Below are 24,260 nucleotides of genomic sequence, written 5' to 3'. Positions count from 1 at the left end.
TCCAGTGAGAACAGGGAGGACCACAGAAAAAAGAACGGAGAGGTAGCACTCACATCGGAGCCCCAGAGGAGCACAGAGAGAAAAGATCTTGGATTTTACTCGTTTTCAGAGAATGAGGTATCGCCTGGAGAAAGCAGACCCATCTCAATGCAAGTGGTTTAGGCGTCGAGACCAACTGGTGAAGTGGAAGAGCCACTTCAGAAGACAGTTTCTTGCAAAACTAGTCAGACTCTTACACGATCCAGCTTCTTGCTTCTTGGTATTTACCCCCAAAGAGTTGAAAATGAATATCCACAGAAAAACCTGTGCGTGGATGTTAACAGCAGCTTCATTCAAAATGGCCAAAACCTGGAAGGAGGCAGCCACGATGTCCTCAAATAGATGAGCAGATAAATAAATGATGGTACCGTTCCACCATGGGATATTACACTGAATAAAAATATAGGGAGGACTCTTAGATGTTTAAGGTTCAAGAAGTGAAAGAAGCCAGTGTGGAAAAAGCTCTCTACTGTCTGCTTATAACTATGTGGTGTTCTGGAAAAGGCAGAGAGATGGTAAAAGGGTCAGTGGTGGCTGGGAGCTTAAGATGGGGAAGAGGAAGGGATGAACAGGGGATTTTCAGGGCAGTGAGTCTACTCCACTGGACACCATGATGGTGAATTATAATGGTCATTACAAATCTATCCAAGCCTATACAATGTATAGCACCAAGACTGAACTCTAATGTAAACCAGGACCTTAGTTCTGACTTATTTCTAGTTTATGACTTATTTTAGTTAAATAATAGTAATTTCAGTTAATAATAATGTGCCCATATTGGCTCATCAATTGTAACATCCCACACCAATGCAAGATGCTCACGACAGAACAGCGTGTGCAGTTTTCTTGAAACCTGAAACTGTTCTAAAATTATTCATTTAAAAACCAAATGAAACCAAACAAGCCAATAAAACCCAGCTGATGACACTACAACATGATCAAGTGAATTGATCTTCTCCATATTATGAACTGTCCAGACACATCGATTCCCTAAAAGGTTCTTCTCCTAGGAAGGCATGACTTGGGTTGGGCTTTTCTGGAAAGGCAGAGGAGACGCTGCTTAACCGCAGACCACAAGCCTTCCAGGGAGCACCGTGGCTCTCAGCACATCCACTACCCACGGCTCCCCAGTGTGAAGACAGAAGACAAGTTAGCTGTTGCCATCACTATGAATTCTACCTGGCTGCAAACTTAGGGCAAGAGCACAGCGACTTCCCCTCTGTCATGGGGTCCTGTTGGAAGGCTGGGTCCAACAACTCTCTACTGATGGTAGCTTCTGAGGGGAAGCAATGGCCAGCGTTTGGTCAGTGGCCAAGCTCCCTGGGCTGGGCCACCCTGTACCCAAGACTCACTCTCAAACTGACAGCACATCAGATGAGAGGAAGCGGGGAAAAACATGACCCCTGGAGAAATGGGCCCCAGAAGACCCCATGGAAGGGACAGAAGGAGGAGGGGGCAGAGCCATGTGTGAGGGGTCTTCCAGAGAAGGCAGGTCAGAAGGCAGTCAGGAATCTGAGCAGCCTTGGACACAACCAAGAAGATCCAGTACTCTGTGTTCAGGGCCAGTGGCCTGGATTCTGTGGTTTGTCACGTAAAACAGTGTATCTGAAAGACCTGCTCCCTCCCAGCTGAAGTCCAACACAATTTTTCCATCTGCTGTCAGCAGGCTGTGACTGAGGCAGAATACAAGAGTTAGCAGGGGGCGCTGTTAATGGACCCTCCAGCTTCATCTATGACAGGGGCCTGAGGGGGCAGCAGACAGCCTTCATCATCAAAGGAGGTTGCAGCTACCGAGACCCTTCCCACCCTCTTCTTCCTGCCCCTGCTGACACTTCAGGTAGGAAAGGAACAAGAGAGACTGGGGGCTTTCAAGTCGTCCAACATCGTCCTCCTGTAAAACCCAGTGCAAGGTCATGAGCAAGGGGCTCATCCCTCTCCTGCTTTACTTTTTCCTCCCACAACTCAACATTTTATTTCTGCCTCCTTGGGATCAAGTGATGGGCTTGTGGGGCAGGGGTGTGTGTTTGGGTACACTGTATTCTCAGCGCCTGGGAACAGCTCTCAAGAAATGTTTGCTGAATGAATTTAGCTCCTTTTCATACCAAACCTGCCGGACAGTTCCAGAAAGAAGGCCAGGGGTCATGAACTAAGAAGATAATCCTTGAGTGCCTAGTCCAGCAGGAGAACTTTCTAAGGACCCTGAGGAATCCAGATACTTTCAGTCTGGAATAAGAAGATATCGTTAGAACTTTTCTATCATAGAATCTCCATCATAGAAGTTTTCTATCATAGAAGTTCTCCGAGAACTAATGTGGTCACTTGAGTGTTTTCTGTATCGTAGGTGCATGGGTATATAAAGAGTCATCATGAATGTCCTTTCTGAATAAGTGACATCTGACAGACGTCTAAACAAAACCAGGGAGCATGTCCTTGAAAAGATGCAATGGAAGAGCATCCAAGGCTGAAGGAACACCAAATGCAAAGGTCCTGGGGTGGCAGTGAACTGAGATGGCCAAAAAAAGATCGGGAAGGCTGGTGTGGCTGGGGCAGGACGGTGGCGGAAATGAACTTGGAGAGTTGCTAGGGCAGAGGTGTCCTGTGGGGACCCCTAGAGTCTGGATTTTATTTCTCTCTGGGCAATCCCTGGAAGGTTTTAAACAGAGGAGTCCCTCAGGGGGCTAGGGACAGAAGAAATCTTAAGGGGGCAACAATGGAATCTGGAAAGAGTGGGACGGGACCTCTGCAGCAGTCAGGTGGGGGATGAAGATGGCAGCCATGGAGGACACGAGACGTGGTCAGATGTGAACAGAGACAGTGGGCAGACTTGCTGATGGACTGAGCGTTGGGAGGGACACCCTAGCCGCCTCCTCCCTCTGCCTCTATCTGCACCATCCTCTGCCTTCTTCCCACTTTCCCAGGGCAGGTTTGACCCTCAAGATGGGTTCAAATATCAGTGTCTTTAAGAATCTTTCCCAATTACTTCAGATGGAGGATCCCGTCTCCCTCAAAAAAATAAAAATGGAAACGAATGAATACATAAGAACACAGACTTAGAGACAGATGCCCATTTGCAGGCTCAACCTCCACAAGAGTGAATCCATACAATCCATCTTACGTTGGTCCCAGTGTTCTAAGGCCTCTCTAATGAACCTTCATTAAGTGTTCCCTTCCAAGTGTTGCCCACTATCCCCGAGATATTTCAGGGTGCGCCCACCTGGAATGAAGATCTTGATCATCCCCAGACAAGTCCTAGGAATCTCTGGCTAAGTTAACTGGAGGCTTACCTAGGAGACACATGTGAAAATCCCAGGACAAGTGAGCCTCTGGATGAAGATGGCTCTAGAAGGCTTTCTAGAAGCTTCTCTGGTGTCTCAACCTGCTCAGCATAAACCCCAGCACTACCACCTATGGCTGGTCTGGCAGCATCACAGGCTCAGAGGCCCAGGGCCCACCAGGAGCAAACCTAACAGGTGCAGTGGTGACCTGTGGCCAAAGCACAAACAAGCTGCAAATGCACCAAGCCACTTGGCTCTAGGGATCCACGCCCTAACACATGCATGGCCTCTGCAGCAGCCTCCCAGGCCCATGAGAGCACAGCCCAGGTCAACTGTCCTTCACATCCTCCCATGGTTCTTCGGGAGAGCACTTAACAACCATTGCCCATGCGGAAGCAGGTCTAAGGATGCTGAGATGGCTTCTGGGGCTGGAGCAGACAGGCCACATACCTCCAGGGAAAGGAGTCCTTCCCTTTAAAAAGGCAGAGTTCAGTATTCCTCCTGAAGGCAGAAGTAACACCCCCACTAAGAACTCAAGAAGATCCCAAGGTCAACAGACTTGAACACTGACATGGAGTTTTGTACCCAGTGTGAGTTGTGCTTTTGCATTTATTTTCAGGGGAGGAAAACAGCCTAGAGTGTCCTGCAGGATGACAGGACATAATAGTCCACACCCGCCCAGGCTCCTTGTCTTGCTGGGATACTAATTTAACCCTGTCTAATTAGGGATCACTAGTACTTTTACATGGCTGTGGGATTAGGTTTATGGACCACTTTTTCAAAGCCTAAGTACTGTTTTTAAGAAAATTAATATGGCATGAAATATTAGCAACATAAGTAGAGACACATTCAATTCTTGGAAACTTATCTTTTTCTCATTCTTAAGTCTATCATTTCAAGCAGGAAATCAAATACATGACACATAGATCAAGGCCTCTCTGTTGAACCCACAGCAGACATTACTAGTTGATCACAGCACTGTTTCCCACTGAACTCAGATGCACCCATCAATTCCTTCTAAACAACCATTTCCAAGTGATCAGAATTGACCTAGAAGATGGATTTACTTCCCACTTCTGCTCAAAAAAAAAAAAATCTGCTGCTAGGTCAATGATGTTCTGGGGGTAAGAGGTGGTGAGGAGAAGGAAGGGGAAAATGAAGAGAGATTCTGGGGGTAAATTATTTATAATCAGTAAACACATACTAGCCAACCACTGTAACTGTAGAAATTTGAGAATAGGCATAAAAGGAAAGGTGAAATAAAACACCCACCAAGTAAGAAGTGAAACCTGTAGATGAAACACACATACACACACACACACACTCATGAACTCACACAGAAATGTTACTGCCAATACAGTAAGAGGTCACCCAAAGACACCAATGGGTACGACTATACCCTACTCCAGTACAAGGGAGATAATATGCAAGAATAGCAATGGCTATTCACACAGACTTACCCACCTCCTCAGAACAAAATGTTTCCATACAAACAAAGCCCCAGATTTTCAGAAAGTTTTGCCTGTGAAGCCTCTGAAAATAGCTCATCAGGAGAGAAACAGCCCCAGGTGAAAACAAGGCCTAAGCCATTTAAACTGGAGAAAATCAAGAGCAGCACATAGATAGGCAATGTGGAGCCACCCAGAATTTCTTCAGTGGTTTCCAGTTATCTCACTTTGGGTGTGGGGGGGGGCGGTATACACACTTTCACAAAAATTTATGACTTTATCTTCAAGGCCAAACAAGGAGGCCATTTGTCCACTTCTGCTTTGCTCCCAGTGAAGTCAGAAGTCATCACCGCCCCAGAGGGGACCCTGGACTGAGCCCGAACCAGGCTCTGGGGCCCTGGCCAGCTCCGAGAAGCAGACCACACACACCAGAATGGTGGTTAACCGGCAAGCCTGCCCTCACCCCCACTCACAAGGGCAGCTGGGGCCTGCTTTGTTGAAGAAAGTATTTTCAAGGGAAGATGCATATCATATTATATTTTCTGGGATAAAACAAAAACAAAAACATACCCCTCCCCTAGGCCTACAGTTCGTTTCTCAAGGCTGGGAGTGCAGATAAACTGTGTCCTCTCAGTCAGTCTCCATCCTTGGCCTGTGGAGAGTCCCCTGCTGGAGTGGAGTCCTCTCCCTTCTTTAGGCAGTTCCTCCCACAAAGGAACCCCAAACAGCCCCAAAATATTGTTCCCTGGTGATAGAAGCACATCTCTGAACCAGGAGGCAAGGTGATTTCCCATCCTGTTAGAAAGCCTTTCCTTGTCATCATTCACCAGCTCTGTGGCCTCTGACATGCTGGGGTTCAAAGGTACAAGCTGAAAAGATGAACATTTTTGACCCAAAGTGACTGCTCTGTTCCCCCAACTTAAACCTTGCCCCACCCCCCACCACCACAGAATGTTACAACTAAAAGGCACCCATCAGGCAAGGAAGGAGGGCTGGGGAGCAGGTCACCAAGAGATGAGGAGACTCAAAGGAAGATGAAGGGCGCCCACAGCTCGAGGTGCAGAAAACCTGTGGGAAAGGCAAGACAGGAGGCCTCTGCTCTGGAAGCAACAGCAATTTCATAATGAGCTGCTCTCTTTCCTGTCTCAGGAGCTGGTGTCTGACAACATCACCTCTTCCTCCTGGTGGCCCAGCAGAATGAGCTGTGTACAGTCACCAGTGAGTCAACTTTTTATTTTTATTTTTTTGGACTCTGTAGTGGATGCAACCTATTTCGAGCAAAATCAGACGTTTGAATGATTTGGATTCACAAATTAAGGGGAGATTTTTTTTTTCTAGAAAAGGATCATCCAATAAGGTCCTTTAATATACAGATTTTTAAAAACAAGAGTCCATTACACGTGCTGTTTCGTGTGTAATACTTGGTTTGCCCGTGTCTACCACTCTCTCACCTTTCGCCAAAGGAAAAAAAACCACCCTGAGCACACTTTTGAAGAACGCTCATACGGTGGCCTTTCTGGAACACATGGGGATCCAGACTCTAACCAGATATTGAAGTGACTAATCAGAGGTGCAAAGGCCATCAAAAAATGCTGCCAGCCGAGTGACGCTCCTACGTGCAAGCCAAACTGCCAGTGCTCTTTGTGTTCTTGTCTGCTATTCTATACAGTCAACTAGAAATGCCTGTGCTTTTTGTGGGTATGTGTCATCGCTAAAGCTGGGGGAGAGGCGTTTGGAAGTACGGCAGCTATTAGCGAACGTGCTAATGCAGGTTCTATCTTTAGTTGGACTGTGAAGAACTAAATGTGTTAACTCACAAGTGTGAAAGACTCCTCTGTCTTGTGCTATTATTTGGGGGGAATGCTGGCTGGAGTTGAAGTGGGAGAAGGAGGCGTTGGGGACAGCACCTCAGCAGAGGATGTTAGAGGCTTCAGGTCACATGCTTTGTGACTTTTAGGCATGTCACCTATTGGGGGACAGATTGCATCCATAGGAGATCCCCCTTTAAAATAAACACCTTTTGGGAAAAAATGTATGCTTGAATGAAAATAGGCTCCTATTAACAAAATTATCATAAGTTCCCAGATCATAAAAAAAAGATATGTCAAATAGTTTGTCTCACGTGACTATCTGTCATTGGAACACCTGGGCTCCATGGAAGAGGGAAAAGGCCCTCTACCATAGTTATTTCTTTATGAGATTTCATAGTATTAAGAAGTCGTACTCTTTCTTTTCAGCCAGCGTGACAATGACCTGCATGGGGATTACTCTCAACATGGTACCATGCAGGGGAGGAGGTGTCTGAAGTCTGACTACATGTAGGTCAATGTCTGCCACAAAATGGCGCTCCCACACACACGAACCACTCCAGGCACCTCAGCACTCACAGCCTTCCCTGACTGATAAAGAGAACCAGAATGTTGGGGTGGCTAGAATAGCAGGTAAGGGCCCTGGATCCAAAACCTGGTTCCTCTACATGCTGGCTATAGAAGCGTGGGCAAGTTACCTCACATTTTTGTGTCTTAGTTTCCTCATCTATAAAATGGGAATACTCAATGTACCTCCCAGAACTGCTAAATGTGTTAAAGGAATTTGTGCAGCATGTAAGGCACTTGAAGAACTTTCCATGTGCCAGCACCCTTCAAAGTTATTATCAACACAAAGTACCCTTGCCCTATTATACCAAGATAACTCCTTTTGAGCCCAAGACATCGACTCTGCATTTCATGCCCTTTCATTTAAAAAAAAAAAATGATGTCTACTTGTGCCGCTATCCACAAGAAATTCATGGGGGTTGAGGGACAAGGGATAGGTCATGGTTCTCTACGTATTAATACCACCATCCAGCAGAGTAATGATACATGCTTCTATATCTACTAAAGTGAACGATCCATAAAATAAATAACTTAAAGAAATCAATAGCACCCCTCACTTTGTGCTGATTGATCTTATTTTTGTTGTTCATCCCATTGACTGTATGATAGATACAGTAGGAAGTGAGTAAAGTAGCCTCATCGGGTAAATTAAGAGCCAAATGTTACACTAGACTTGGTTCACAAAAAATCACAACTACTGTTTGATCACTTAACATATCCTACATGAGATGGTAGCCACGATACTCCACACGATCCTCCACACGATCCATTCTTACTGTTAAGAATGCCTTGCCTTGTATCTGAAATCCAAAGTACCAGTTGAGTTGAAAGGACTGTTCGTTTTACTTTCCGCCTATTGCAGAGTATGGGAAAGAGGCCCATCACCAGAAAATAAGCTCATATTACATAGTGAGTGGATGTTGTCTTCCTAAGCATAAATCTTTTAACTTTCAAGTGGTTCACTGGTGCATAACCAGTCTGTTAGTCAAAATCTTCATAGAGGTTCAAAAAAGAACTTAATTTGAAATAATGATTTTAATTCTGGTTCTTCCCCCACCACACATACACACACACACACACACACAAAGAAAATTAAAATAGAGCACAGTTCTGTTAAATTAAGTCAGAAATCAAGTTTCACGGGAACTTCCCATTCACAGGTAACAGTGCAAACTCAGCATCAACTACAGGTACCACATGGGGGTAAAGGGTTTACTAGTGATGACCACAGGTACTGAAAGACTCTAAAATAGCTTTAGAATCATAAAGATGATGAAATCACACAACCCTTAATGTATACATGTGCCTAACAACAGTGCCAAAGTACATGAGGCAAAAATTAATATAACTGCAAAAGTAAAAAAGCTGAATCTACCATCTCAGGTAGATATTTCAATACCCCTACATCAGAAATAATAAGATCCAGTGGGCACAAAGCAGTAAAGACATAACTGAATTCAACAACACTATCAATCAACTGGATATAATGGACATCTATAGACTATGTCATCTAACAACAGCAGAATACACATTCTTCTCAAGAAAACACACTTTGCCTTAGCAAATTTAAAGGAATATCCATACAATGGGTGCTCATGAACCACAATGAAATTGAACTAGAAATTAATAATGGAAAGATAGCTGGAATAATTCCCATATACGAGATTAGCAACATGTTTCTAAAAAGTGCATGGATCAAAACAAGAAATATCAAAAGAAATAAACATATTTTGAATTAAATGAAAACATAACTTGTTGAAATGTATGGAGTATAGAAAAAGTAGTGCTTATGGGGACATTCATGGCCTTCAATGACGCTATCACAAAAGAAGGTTCAAAGTCAATCATCTAAGCTTCCACTTTAGAAAATTAGAAAAAAAAAACATATTAAATACATTAACTGGAAAATGACAGTTATTTAAGTCACTGTTATGCTCTACTCTAAGTATCTGAAAATTAGTCATCCGTATGGGACAGAACTTCTCAAACTTTTCCAGCAAATCCCCAAAGTGGTAAAGAGAGGAAACTTGTACTTATTTCGCTTGATTCTGGGAGCAGAGTCTTAAATAAGCCAATTGGGGAAGGAAGTCACAATTCATCTTGTCTTATGTTTTATCCTAAAGATTATTTTGATATTTCAATCTTGAATTCTATTCACGAACACATCTGAGTTTATTTTAATATGGAAAACCATGTTATAACTAGCTGGTGGAGTTCCTTTCTCAGTCTCTAATGAATCTAAGTTCCAGAGAGTGATGCACCAGGTTTGGTCTGTGGTTCCAAGCATGTCATGTCATATCCTACAGCACTCCTACATGAGAAGGTGACATGAAAATATAAAGCCTGTTCACCAGAATGCCACCTGGAGGATTGCAGGCCTGCCTTGTGATCTCCAATTTCTCTCTGTAGAGCATAGAGTTCTGGAAAGACTAGAGGGGAATGTAATCTGGCTCACCAGGCTTTTCAGTACAGTGAGACCCAGTGCCCACCAGCTCTAGCCACCCTAGGGAATGAGAAAAATCATCCTCTCTCTCTAGGGATAGAAACATGGTAAGGAATCCCCCCCTCCCACACTGCCTAGGATGCAGGGGAGGAGGAATCTCATCACAGGGAGAAGTGATGAGTTATCTACCCTAACACACTGTTTACCTTCCTGGTTCTCAATATTTCTTGCCCCAAATTCCTAGGGCAATGATACATCCTAATCCAAAGAGTGGTTCTTACAGCTGTGATCATTGGATCGGTGGACCAGAATGAAAACACCACAAATAGACCCAACTACTCCTAAGAACGTCTCAGGTGACAAAAATGTGGGATGAAATCTGTGAGTGTAGAAAAAAAAATTATTCAACAGATGATATTAGAGTAACTGGATCATTATTTGACAAAAGACAGATTAGATTTTTATCTTGTATTTGACACCCAAAATATATTCCCATTGAATTAAAATTTAGACCTAAAAGTACAAGAAAAAAATTAGGAATCAGCAGGCCATAGAAAAAGCGCTTCCTGCACCAAAATTATGCATTACACAAAAGGAGAAACCATCAAGAAATTATGAACAGATTTTAAGACTTTAAAAGTCAAAACCAAAATCAAAACCACACTTCTGTAAGCCTAACACACAACACATATGAATTTAAAAGACAAAATATTTTAAGGCATATTTTAAGTCATACTTTAAGGCATATTGTTAAGGCACATTTTTAAGGTATATTTTAAAAACCACTTACAAATCAATAAGAATCTATCTAAAACATGGGTTAAGGACATAAATGCGTCATTTACAAGAAAATAAACTGAAATACTTGAATGTTAAAAAGCATTCAATCTTACTAAAAACCAATGAAATACAAATTAAGATAATACTAATTTACATAGTGTAGAAAATGATCATATTCATCACAGGCAGGTTTGCTGATAAATATGCATTCACACATAGGTGATAAAAATTACAAATGCACAAGATTTTCTGGAAAGTATGTTGTCAAAACATTATATTAAGTGGAAAAAAATGCATTTCTGGGGACCTATCCATAGAAAATTATTAAAATATGCTGCAAGAATTTTCATTTCAGGTTTGAATATTGAAAAGTTTAAAACAATTTCCATCTCCATCAGTATGAGATGGTTAAGTGAGCGCTGTATAATGGAATTCATTATAGCCATAAAATACATTTATAGATGTATGTATATGTTTGCCATAGAAATATTGTCCCTATGTACTATAAGTGAAAAGCAGATTTTAAAACAGAATCCACCAAATGCTGTTTTTGGAGGGAAAATGTGAATATACAAATATCTGTATCTATGCCCAGAAAGAAGGCTGGTAGCGTAGCCAGTAGCTAAAACTGGTAAGATGTCTGGTGAGCAGGATTTGGGGGTGTTTTTAGATGCTCTTGTCTGTAAATTCTGGATTATGCCTCCTTTTGGGAAAATGAATGAGCAGTCGGGCACGGTGGTACATGCTTGTAATCCCAGCAGCTCTTGAGGCTGAGGCCGGAGGATCCAAGTTCAAAGCCAGCCTCAGCAACTTAGTGAGAGCCTATCTCAAAAAAAAAAAAAAAAAAAGGGCTGGGGATGTGGCTCAGTGGTTAAATACAACTGGGTTCAATCCAAAAAAAATAAGAATCAGCAGGGCTTAACCAAGATTGTTAGAGAAGGAGCAGGTCCTGAACACCCACCTACCGAGGTGGCAACCAGAGGTGCCCAAGTTTTATGGACACGAAGTGGTCTACACACACTATGGCCAGCACAAGTAGTGATGTTTGCCTTGGGGATTTTCTTTAGAGGGCATGGGGGTGGGTTGATGAGGTCCAGGAATATTCCAAATTCAGAAGGATTCCCCAACTGTGTGATCTACGAGTTGACCTCACAACCCTAAAAAAAAAAAAAAAAAAAAAAAAAAAAATGCCTGGGCCCCAGGCTTGCTTTCATTCCAGTTTAGGGACCTGTGAGTCATCCCCTGAAACCCTAATTATAACACCCAAGTCTGCTATGTGCAAAAAACATCTGTCATTGTTTCAATCTGCATGTGTGTTCAGCATGCAAACCAGCCTGATGATGCAAAACTTGAATGCAAAACTCATAACCCAGAAACCACTGCAAGGTGAGAAGGGCTCAAGCCTGGAGGTTCCAACCAAGATCAGTCACGAACAAGGTGAACAGGTCATGTTCAGCCATAATTCACATGCCAATTCCTCAGGGCCACGACCACAGTAAAAGTTACAGGTTTGAAGCTCTTTTTTCAATCCAGCAAAGTCTGCTAGATGTGTGTTTCCCCTCATTGGTTGCCAAGGCCTGGCAAAGAGAAGGGAGAAGAGTGTGTAATTGCAAACCTCTCATTTATCAGCTTTGGCTGCTTTTGTGTCACCCACATTAGGTGCACCATTTAGCCAGTTAATCTCCTGTGCCTCTCGGAGGTACAGTAATTACCCCGGGAATGCCTCAGACCTGGCAAGAGATGACGAAAGAACAGCAAAGACACATCTATCCTCCATGCACCCAGTACAATGGTTGAGTGACCTCATTCAAACTCAGATTAGAAGCCCTGAAGAACTCAAGCTGCAGATATGCTCACTCTTTAGGAATCTAATATTTTTACCTAGAAGTACAGATCTTAAAAACAAAAGAAAGAAACAAAAACTAAAGCGAATGAACAATAAAAAGATACTCTCCCACACAAGCCCTGGCTGTGCCGTAGTAGCACCTAATGGCCATAATAGTGTTTCTGGAGGTTTCTAAGCTCTTTAAAGCTTAAGGAAGCAGAGGACACTACGTAGCAGTAATGTCCCCACTGAATCAGAGGTGGCATTACTATGACAACTTTGGTATATGTGTTATGCAAACAAACTGAAGCTTTGTATCTGGTCTTATGAAACTTTCCCTTGAATTTTAATGATTCAAAATCATTTTCAGCCTGAATGTAATCAAGATTGTTTTATTTTATTTTATTTGAGGGGCTCTGGTGCTGACGTTGTTTTACTTTGTTAAGGTCACCAATGATGCAAAAAGAAAAATTTCCAAGAGTGATTATTTATAAATCTATGTTAAATTTTACAAATCCGAATTAAACAGATTGTGAGGAAAACGTGTCATTATCAAAACTGACACGAGAAATAGGAAAGTTGAACTAATCATTTGTGATGGTCTGGAGCTGACCTGTCCCCAGAAAGTTCCCACATTGAAGGTGTGGTCCCCAATGCAACACGATACAGAGGGGGTGCTATTGGGAGGTGATTGGATCTTAAGGGCTCTGACCTTATGAATGGATTAATCCATTTATGAATTCACAGCTGAATGGGTTTGGGGGGAGGAACTCTGTTATAAAAGCAGATTCTCCTTCTGCTTTCCCAGCTGTCATGAGGTTAGCAGCTCTACCCTACCACACATTTCCCACCATAGTATTTTGCCTCACATGGGTCCAAAAGCAGTGGAGTCAACCGAACATGGACTGAAACCTCCGAAACTAGGAAACAAAATAAGTCTTTCTTCCTTTTAAGTTCTTTATTTCGGGTGTCTTGTTACAGGCAAAGAAGCTGACCATGGAAAAAGGACCAGGCTCAGAAGTTTCATAAGCTGTTTCTTTGAAGCCTCCCCAAGAACCACTGGTTTTCATGATATTTCAACTACCAGAGCACAATGAAATGTTTCAAAATTTATTTCATTTGAAAGCTGATGTAAGACTAATATCAAAACCTAAAAAGGAAAACAAGGTCCCAAACAACTCACAATGGGTCAAACTTAGCACCTATATAAAGAAAATAATACCACATAGCCAAGAAGGGTTAATGCCAAGAATTTAAAGATGACGTCAACATAATTGAGTCAATAAATGTCCTTAAAACATTGTGAGGGGAAAAAAAAAAATCCATGTTATCTCCTCCTGCTTCAGAAAACTAATATAGGGGTTAGGTTGTGGCTCAGTGGCAGAGCACATGCCTAGCATGTGTGAGGTACTGGGTTTGATTCTTAGCACCACATATAAATAAATGAATAAAATAAAGGTCCATCAACATCATACACACCCAGAGACACAATTAATACAACAAAATGCCAAAGCATTTGTTAAATTATAAAGAGAATTACATTTTAGAAACAAAAATATGCATATATACCTACACACACACACACAGACACACACACACACAGCCAAAAGTCACCCACAGCCACATATTTAACTGTTAAATGCACAAATGTTACCAGCATATCTATGAAGAGAAACAAGGATATGTACTGCTTCTTAAAAAATATTGTTCTTAAAGTTCTAGTCAGTACTATAAAAGTAACAATAGACAAGAATATTTAAAGGAAGGGGGGAAAGTTATTATTCAAGATTACATGCCATGTAACTAGAAAACTTAAAGAGAATCAATTGAAGGAATCTTAGAATTTTTTTAAACACCAGTATGAAAAGAGCTTTTATAGACCAGCAATAGCCAATCAGAATAGACAGCAGGGGGATATCTCACCCACTAGAACACAGACGCATCAGTACCAGGACTCTCCCTCCCTTTTGGCTGATTCCCAAGCACCTAGAAGTATTTCCAGCACAGAACAGGTGCTCAGTAAATAAAACAAACAGATGAACAAATTCAAAACAAGGTTCAGAATGCCAAGCAATGGAACCAAACTGAAATTTCACAATTAGATTCAAGGACTTATAAAAATTGAGCATATGATAAAGATGATACTTCAAACCACAGGGGAAAAGATAGATTATTCCATAGCAAATGAAACTACTGATTGACTTTTCATTAAAAAATTAAATATGAATTGTATCATATAACATACCCTAGAATAAATTATAGATAGACTATTTCAATATACAACCACTATGATTAGACCACTAAAGATTAGAAGGAAAAAGATAAGAAAATACTTGCCTCATTTAGGACAAAGGAAAGCTGTTCTCAATATATAGGCAAAGTAGAAATTTACAGAGAAAGGTTTAAAATTTCTGCTAAATAAGAATAAAAACCTTAGGAATATCAAAATGCCATAGACAAAAAGCAAAAGATAAACAATAAATGGGGGGAGAGGAATACTTATAATATATGACTGGTAAATGATTAAAATCCTTTCAATATAAAATGTTGTCATCATAAAGTCCTTTGAAAAGAATGATCAATCAACAAGACAATTTTAAAAGGTTAAAATGCAAAATAACAAGATGACAAATGATTTAAAAATTTACCCACTCTAACAAATAGCTAATATGAAAATGTGGCTGAGATATTTTTCTCCAATCTACTTGGCAAATGTTAAGCCTAACTTATGGTATTATAGAAAATTCAAGAAAGTAGACATTTGTAAACTGCTAGAAAAAAGGACAATTTCTGGGAATTTATCCTAAATAATCAAAGATGTGCCAAACATTTAAGGACAAGACTGTTGAATCATTGATTTTCCTTGACTTCCAGCATTATAAACTTAGTATATGCTTGTTATAAAAAAATTAACCCATTCAAACAAAGGGACTGTACTATTCACATAATCCTGGAAACTGTCTTTTTTAATTCATCATGAAAAACTTTATCCTTTTAAATATCTACATAGTAAACCACCATGTTACATGTAAAAATATAGAATCTCCTTAAGTAATTACAGCAGTGTGGTACTGGTAATCATTCAACAATCATTGACATTTTTCTTTGCAAATGTCAATGAGAGTTTACACAGGATAGAGCAAATGTGGAGCTGATGACTCGGTTATTAATAACTATTACCATACTCACTTCCAAAATGGTGTATCAGTTAATATTCTCAAAAACAATGTGTGCATTATGTATAAAAGTTAAATATAGGAAAGATCTATGTGGCCCAAATCACACAAAATTGGTTGAATTATAGTATTTACACTCAAGGGAATATTCCCCAGCCACTAGAAATGATGTTATATATTAATGACATAAAGGTGTTTATTATAAAAAGATTGTTAAATTACAAAAACAAACAGTGTGAGCCAACTGGAACTCATGTATACTTTTCAGGGGAGGTGGATACTGGAAATTGAACCCAGGAATCCTTGATCACACCAAGCTACCCTCCTACCCATTATTATTATTTTTTTATTTTAGACCAGGTCTCATCAAGTTGGCCTTGAACTTATGACCCTCCTTCTTTAGCCTCTCAAGTCACTGGGACTATGGATGTATACCACCATACCCAGCTTCCTATACACTTTTGAAGGGAATATCTACCTATACATTCTTCCACCAGATTCTAACAAAATGTTAAACATGGCTATCTTGTGGTGGCAGAATTATAAGTCATTAAAGCAGTTTCTTATACTTTCCTTAATTTTCCAAATGTGCCAGAGGAAATAAATGTTAATGTTTAAAAGCATTAAGTCATAATTTTTTTTGACAACAAGAAAACAACATTCTGAAGACTAGGGCGTTGGTGATGCAAGACTTAGTATGTAACCACCCTTGGTGATCATAAGAAAGAGTTGTTCAGGATTGATGTTAACAACCCGGTGACTGTCAACAGAGACTGGACCTGAAGTATCCTGCACCAGGCACCCCAGGAGCTCGCGATCGGAGATGCCCAGGTAGAGATAAAACCAAGGAGCTCTCAAGCTAGCAGAGGCCAAGCACCAACCACCCTTATCTAAGGAGGGATACGAGGAGCCCGGGCTCTGCTCCCAGGATTCCGGACCGGGAATGTGAACACAAAGACCAAAACCAAAAAAGGCCAGGCAATAGCAGAAGAGCTGTTCCACAAAAGAGTTTCGGGTCTGAGCCATTAAGGAAATCCTAACCTTCCTCAAGTACTTGAAGAGTGTAAACAGGTGAGGAAGACAGAAGGTCTTGAGGTAAGAAAGAGGACAAGAAAAAAATTAAATGCAAGAGCACAGAATACACCAAGTAGGGGAGGAACTCTGCAGGCAAAAATTGTCTCCTCTGACTTTATGTCACTTGTAAAAGACATCAAACTCCATTTCAATAAACTTCCAACTCTTTCTAAGCCTAAGTAATAACTATTTATTTTTAAAGTCATCTTCAATACAATAAACTCATAATGCTTGAAAAGAATTGACCCAGATTTTTAGGGGTGGCCTGAAGGGAATGTGCCTTGCAATTGGAGAACTCTTGAGAGAGGGTTCCGATAGCCTAGATTTCTGGCTTTCCTGATTCTCTGAAAGATTTTTGTATTTCCCATTTGATAAGGGACATTAAAAAAGCTAGCCAAAACCACTATAAAACTCCCCATCCTCCTTAATCTAGAAACAATCTTAAATATAGGACAGAATTAAAATTAGGTGATCAAAAACATTTGAAGTTGGGGCTGAGGATGTGGCTCAAGCAGTAGCGCGCTCGCCTGGCATGCGTGCGGCCAGGGTTCGATCCTCAGCACCACATACAAAAGATGTTGTGTCCGCTGAAAACTAAAAAATAAATATTAAAATTCTCTCTCTCCCTCCCTTTCTCTCTTTTAAAAAAACATTTGAAGTGGCAGGAAAACAATGGTCAACTTTGGGCAATCAAAAAAATAATAATCAGGAGGCCAAGACAGGAGGATCACAAGTTCAAAGCCAGCCTCAGTAACTTAGCAAGGCTCTAAGCAACTTGAAGAGAACCTGTCTCAAAATAAATAAATAAATAAATAAAGAGGTTGGGGATGTGGCTTAGTGGTTAAACACTTCTGGGTTCAATCCCTGGTACCAAATAATAATGATAATAATAAAATAAGTAACATGATTAATGCTGGTGACTTTAATAACACAGGACCAGTGGGTGCAACTTACACGGATAAAGTACAAGCACACTTGTAACAAGTAAGAGATCTCAGCAAGAATTCTAACTCTGCCCTGGTCAGCAAGACAGACCTTGGACGTACATTGAATAATGGTTCATAAACCCACAGCAGCATTTACAAACGTCAGAATGTACTTTACAAAGCAACTGAAGCCAGAACGTTCCCCAATGGCAGTTGATTGAGGAGCAGTGGTTCTTGAAGTGTCCCACCCGCCTCTTCCCTACCAGTTGCATCAGCCACACCTGGGAACTTGTTGGGCATGCAGACTCTCCCACCTACAGAATCAGAAACACTGGGTTGGGGCCCAGCAACCTGTGCTTACCAGCCCTCTAGGTGATTCTGATTTAAGGGCACTGCTGTAGAAGATACTGTGGAAGGTTTGAGCGTGAAACCAAACAGAAGATGCCTAATTGCATGTGTACAAGCCATTCTCATTTTGGCTGAGCCAGTGCCTGTTCGTGGCAGTGCACAGATGAGGACCTTGTTCAAAACACACTTTGAAAAGGTCCTTGGAGATAGGTCCAATGAAAAAGTCATCTATTTTTCATATGTTACCACAGTAACAGTAACACGAAGCATCATTTGCTCCTGAAAGAAAAGTCTCCTTTGCATGGGGACATTATTTACAGAAAGATCACTTTATCCTGAGGAAACCAAATTCTGGAAAAGCAAATAGGGGAAATTCAGCCTTGAAGTCTTCTATATACCCCTTTACAGCCACATTCTAAGTGAACACTCCCTAATTATGACTGCCCAGTATGGAAAACATGTGTCCTAGGCAAACCTTGACGGTCTACTCTGAAAGATGACATTTCCATGTAATGGAGAAAAGAAACGGCTTACTTCAGTCCCTCTGCTGATCCCTCAGTCCTAAATTCCAAAAGGAAGGTGACCTATTCCACCTCCGCCCGTCCTTGGCATCTTCTAACAGCCTCCAGTTCTACCTGCAGTTCTCAATGATGAGAACTGCTATAAAAATGTTTATCTTGGGTTATAACCTCATTTCTGTATCATCAAATCAATTTCATTTTGTGTGTAGCCTTTATAATTTATAAATAGCTTCCATATTTATCATCTCATTTGATTCTCCTAACAACCTGTGAGTTGGGTACAGTTTTATTATTCCCACTTTACAGATGAGAAAAATGGAACTTAGTGCTGTCCTGAATAAACAAGTGATCATTGAATATTAAAAGGGAGGCACAAATGCTTCACATCAAAAATTAAAGAGCTCATGACATCTGTCCCAAAGAACTCCTAAACTGGCTGGAGTATGACTTCTACCAAATGATATCCACCAGAAATCACCTAGGTAGCTTTTCAGGTTGGGCGGTATTTTTCTGGCCTAGAAAGGGTGAGGAGCAGGGAGCTGAGGTAGTTAAAATGGACAAACTCTTCCAGTTATAGAACCCACGTAACTTGCAATGGTGCCTGGAATTCTACAGGGTACCAAACAAAAACAACAACACAGTGGTGACGGCATTAAGATTGAGAAGCTCCTACTACAAGCCAGTACCATTCTAAATATATTCAATATATCCGATAATTCTCAACATCCCCATTTTACAGAGGAGAAAAACAAGGCACAGATTAGCTAAGCATCTTGCCGAAGACTACATCTTGTTCCCTGGACACTGAGGAGGACGTGCAACTGGAAGTGCCAAGACCCTGTGAGGTGTGTCTGCCAGCAATGGAAATCCTACATGGGATGGCAGCCCCTATGGGAACCTGAGTTATGTTTCCAAAGCTGCCATTTGGGCAACAGTCTCCACACTCTTGTCACTCAAAGCATTAATCAGCAGCATTCAGGTTCCAAGTAATCAAGCATTAGCTCAGACTCCTAATAGCCCCTTCTCAGACTGTCCCCAGCCAGGAAGGTTTTCTAGATCTTGCTTAGCAATGGAACAGACTGATTTGCCTGGAAATGCCTTTAACTAATTTAAGAAAAATTAGAGAGGAAAGCAGCTTTGGAGGAAACATGGCAAATTAAAGATGCATGTGGGAGGCAGCAGTTCTAGTAAATGCACAGAACTGACAGCTCTGATTTTTCTTTTAAAGAAATATAAATAAAAAGGAGTCTTTAGTGGTGTAAATTACTACTGATTTTTTTTTTCTACATTTTTCAACTGCTCACATTTTGGAAGTGTATGAGCCAGCTTTTACATATTGATCAATTTTTTTATGTTTATACATCTTTTTCTTAAGGCAGGAAACAAAGACCAAGTTGGAGAGAACATTCTTAGACAAAAGAGAAAAATTCCACGTCTTTGCTATGAGTGTGCTATGATGGAGGTTGTGGGTAGGGGCAGAAAACTTTCAAAGACTTCCCCAAATTTGTTTGCCTTCATCATTTTCTATCTCTAAATTTTCACTGCATAACCACCTTGAGGTTCTAGGAGTTCAAAGGTAACCTGACTTAATAGCAAAGAAAGTTCCAGGGTATTCTACCCAACCTCTCCTTAAGGCAAAATCCCACTCCTGAGAGACTGGTACCATTCTGACCACAAGTAAAGTGACATTTCCTTATCCACATTTCTTCCACATTCTTATAATCCTCCTCCAACTACTTACTGTGGGCCCTGTGGGCTTTTCTTCCCTCCTCGAGAAAATGGGAATGGTAATCAGGTGGGTGAAAACTAAATGAGTTAATAAACTAGTAGTGTGCCTGACACAGTAAGCACTCACATAGTGTTAACTATTATTACTACTATTATTTGCAAAAAAAAAAAAAAAACCACAACACCACCTCAGAACAGGGAATCTATCCAGGAGGCTTCCATTTATCTGCAATGTTTCACTGCTTTAAAAAAATTTTTTTGAACTGAAACAAGTCAATACACAATACATAATACAAAATGCAAAAGGGGGAGCTCTTAGGAAGGAGGTGAAAAGCCGCTTATAATCATATCACCTGTTGGTGAGTTTTAGGGGAGGATGCAGAAAGCATCTCCTTCCACGACTGCCCCATATTTTCCCCTAGAGGATGAGTTCCCTACTGCTGCGATTCTTCATCACCCTTAATCACGGTATCAAGGACAGTACTGCGGGCTGTTCCAGGAACCTCCTGCAATCCTACACTAACTGGATGAGGTCGCAGCTCTGGACATTGCGGGGTGTGTTCTAAAGCTTTCTTCAGACTTTAATGGTCCTATAACGATGTAGCCAGCAACTTGCTTTGCAAGGTGAGACTCAGGAGATAGCTACAATTCCTTCCACTGAAGGCTGCAGCGGTAATCGGGACACCTGGACTGATCATCAATCAGCTAACACCTGAGAGACCCAATATCACTAGGGGCAAGAGTCCCAAACAGCGTGCACCCCTGAGCTCCTGACCACGTACAGCATACCTATGAACTTCATGGTAGAAAAGCACTCGGGCCACCCAGACCAACCCCAGGTGGGCGCGGTTTAACTTCCCCTCCCCTCCCCCACCCCCCATTCATTTCCAAGAACAAACTCAAAGGAAACTGGTAACGCTCTGCTTAGGGTTTCACTCCTGCCCTCGACTGACACTGAAACCACTTCTTCCAAGGAAGTTAATTAAAAGAAAAACTAATCCGCACAAAAATCCAAAACCTACCCCAAAGCTCAAGAGCTCTTAAAGTTAGAAGATTGAGGGCGCCTAAGGGGATCCTGAACTTCTGTCCGTCTGGGGCTCAAGGGTAGGCAGAGGGTACAAGATACCAAGCAAAGGCCAGCCAGAGAGGGTCGGACGCCCACCCCGGGCTCCAAAGCGGCTCAGAGTCTACACGCCACCATCGCCGGTGAAGACCGGTTTGGAGGCAGCCAGGTAAGCAGTAGGTGTGGGCATGTGTACGAGCAGACACACAGCCGCGGCGGATTAAAGTTCAAACCCGTTCACACACCGCTTCCCCTTCCCTGGCATTCTCACGCACCGCCCAGGCGGCCACTACCCAGGGGAAGCCAGGGCGCTTGACAGTCCCTCTCTTTGTAATTCTTAGCGTCTCCCTTTGCCTCCCAGGCTCCAACCCATTAAAAGCATTAGCCACCCCCAACTCTCCTGGTTGCACAGAAATCCCCCAGAAAAAAAAGAAAAGGAAGGGACGGAGGAAGCGGCGTGTCGCAGAGGGCGCACGACGAGCAGCAGGCAGTGTACTTACCGAGCGCGAACAGGGCGAGCTGTCCAGCCGAGGTGACCATTTTACGGGCGGGCGGGCAGCAGGCGCTCCAGCCTCCTGCCCTCCCTGCGGTGCCCAAGTGGCGGAGCGGCGCCGCGGTGCGGGGGGGAAAAAGGCGCTGGCAAAGCAGGGCCGGCCCCCCTCGCGGGCGGGCGGGCCGAGGGAGGACCGAGCGCCTCCCGACTGGCACTACCCCTCGGCGCTGCCAGGCGGGCGGAAATCGGAAGGAGCTTACCGTCACCTCTCGCCACTTGGCGACCAGGGCACGACGGACCACCCTCCAGCCCCAATGGGGGTGCCCCCCTAAGGCTACGGGGGGTGGGGACTGGGGGCGGGGACTCTGCACGCACCAAGCAGGGCGCGGGCGGCTGGGCGGGGCAACCCGGGTCTCCCTGAGCCGGGCAGCGTGAGCCTGTCACCCAGGCCAAGGAAAAGACAGGGAGCATCTGACTTCAGACACCACCCTCAGACTGCCAGTGTAGTGCGCCCGCCGGCCCCTACGTATGGGGTCGGCTCCTGCAGCTCAGCTCGAGGGTCCCTGGGCGCAATGACAGTTTCCAGGCTCTAGGCGGCGGAGCAGAGCCGCTGGGCTCCTGTCACCTGCGCTGAGGGCGGCTCCAGCGGCCTCTCGCGGGCGGGGAACTGGAGACGCGGGTCAGGAATGCGACCTGTGAACTTTGCCGGCTGCCTGCCAAGACTTGGCCCAAGGAAATGCTCCCCATAATCAAGCCAAAATTGTGTTAAATGAGGTTTCCTTCTGCGTCCTCAGTCTCATCAATTCTGGGGACGTCTGCCTGCTGGGCAAAGCCCCGTACATCGTGAAGATCGGGAATCTTAGTACTTACTTCTAACCTGACCCTGATAATGAAGATGAAGAGGAAACCTGAACGTGCACCCCTAATGCTACCCATACCCTGACCCAGGGAGTTGAGGCTAGGAACTGGCAGCACTCCATCAAGTGTGACACAAGAGAGGGATATTGGGTGGGAGTCACCTAGGCGGCCCTTTCAGAATTTGTGGCTTTGAGCTGACCCCTGATGCTGGAATTTAGGAGGTGGATGGAACAAAGGAAAGATATTCTGAGCGGTGAATGGACGACCCATAGATGTCTCAGGGACCGACCACAGGGAAGAGTATCCCTCAGAGAGTCAATGACAGCCATAGAGCTCACAGACTAACCCTTTTCTCCTGCCTCCTCCAGTCTAGCTGTTCCTGGGCAGCCCCACTCTCCTGGAAGATGGAAACTGTTGCCTTGGAGGAGGCTCTGAGTCTCAGAATTGACTTTTGCCAGTTTGTGCACCTATACAGCCAGAGAAATGAGAAGTTGGGCTCCATTTGTATACAATGTGTCAAAATGCATTCTATAAAATCATGGTATTTGCAGGCAAACGGATGGAGTTGGAGAATATAATGCTAAGCATAGTTAGACAATGCTAAAAAACCAAATGCCAAATCTTTTCTCTGATATAAGGATGCTGGTTCATAATGGGGCTGGTGGGGGGAGCATGGGAGGATTAGAGGAACTCTAGACAGAGCAAAGGGGAGGGAGGGGAGAAGGGAAAGGGCATAGAGGTAGGAAAGATGTGGAATGAGATGGACATTATTACCCTAAGTACATGTATGAGGACACTAATGGTGTGACTCTACTTTGTGTACAGAGGCATGAAAAATTGTGTTCTATATGTATAATATGAATTGTAATGCATTCTGCTGTCATATATTACAAATTAGAATTAAAAAATTTAAAAATGCATTCTACTGTCATGAATAACTAATTAAAAATAAACAAAGAAAGCACCTGGCCATTTATCTCAACATTTGGGTAGGAAATACCTGTAAAAGGGGGACATTGAAGAGAGTGTAAATTTGCATTAGTAAATCATTCTTTTCATTACATTTGTTAGAAGACATTTTGTTGTTCTTCAGCCTTAATGATTTGCATTGGTGGGTGTTATAGTTTAGATAGCAGGTGTCCCCCAAAAGTTCATGTGTGAGACAATGCAAGAACACTCAGAGGTGAAATGATTGGGTTATGACAGCTTTAACCCAATCAGTGAATTAATCCCCTCACGGGGACTAACTGTGTGGTGACTGACCGCAGGTAGGGTGTGCAGGAAAAGGTGGGCATTGGGAGTGTGCCTTTGGGGTGAATATTTTCTGTCTGGTGAGTGGAGTCTTTGCTTCCTGATATGATGCTGCTTCCCTCCACCACACTCTTCTGCTGTGATGTTCATTCCTCCTCCCCTTAGGCCAGGAGGAATGAAGTTGGCCAACTATGGGCTGAGATCTCTGAAACTGTGAGCCCCCAAATATACTTTTCCTTCTCTAATTGTTCTTGTTCTTTGGTCACAGAGACAAACAAAACAAAACAAAAACCTGACTAAACAGCGGGTGAGAGTTTCATGGTAAATTCTGGGGTGCATCTTTTCCTCAGTTCACTGCATTGGTGCTTTCCGACTTCTTTCAGTGTCTGGGGTCCACCTCCTTCGGCTGGGTCTTTACCTGTTCTGATGGTTTCCCTATGTCCTCCCTAGTCTATCTGCCTTGACATCTGGAGGTAAGGAATCAGGAGTTCTCCCACCCTCTGCTCTTAGGACTGGAGAGGGACCTGTCCATCTTGCTTCCTCCTGGAACATGCACATCAACACAGCTCGGTGTGGCTGCCAGTCAGCTGCCCTGCTATCTGAGAGTGTCTACCTCTCTGCCCCTTGCCTACACATA

At 42.9% G+C, this 24,260-nt stretch overlaps 1 protein-coding gene and 1 long non-coding RNA gene across 3 annotated transcripts in view; one reads left to right on the top strand and one right to left on the bottom strand.

Moving 5' to 3' along the window:
* Positions 1-22,105, bottom strand: part of Tgfa (transforming growth factor alpha) — a 101,361-nt gene extending 79,256 nt beyond the window's left edge. Inside the window, exon 1 of one of the 2 annotated variants that reach the window (XM_040271227.2) lies at positions 21,522-22,105. In XM_040271227.2, coding sequence (XP_040127161.1) covers positions 21,522-21,561 — 40 coding nt within the window. In that variant the 5' untranslated portion in view covers positions 21,562-22,105. The remainder of the gene's footprint in view (positions 1-21,521) is intronic. The other variant, XM_005322123.4, reaches the window with a different exon arrangement.
* Positions 21,275-23,292, top strand: LOC144369350 (uncharacterized). The gene is made up of 2 exons (XR_013428879.1): positions 21,275-21,553; positions 22,741-23,292. It is a non-coding gene; the product is annotated as an uncharacterized LOC144369350 (long non-coding RNA).
* Positions 23,293-24,260: the final 968 nt, after the last annotated feature.

This window comes from Ictidomys tridecemlineatus, chromosome 12 (assembly GCF_052094955.1).
Source record: "Ictidomys tridecemlineatus isolate mIctTri1 chromosome 12, mIctTri1.hap1, whole genome shotgun sequence".
NCBI lineage: Eukaryota > Metazoa > Chordata > Mammalia > Rodentia > Sciuridae > Ictidomys > Ictidomys tridecemlineatus.
This window is presented reverse-complemented; position numbering and strand designations above follow the sequence as displayed.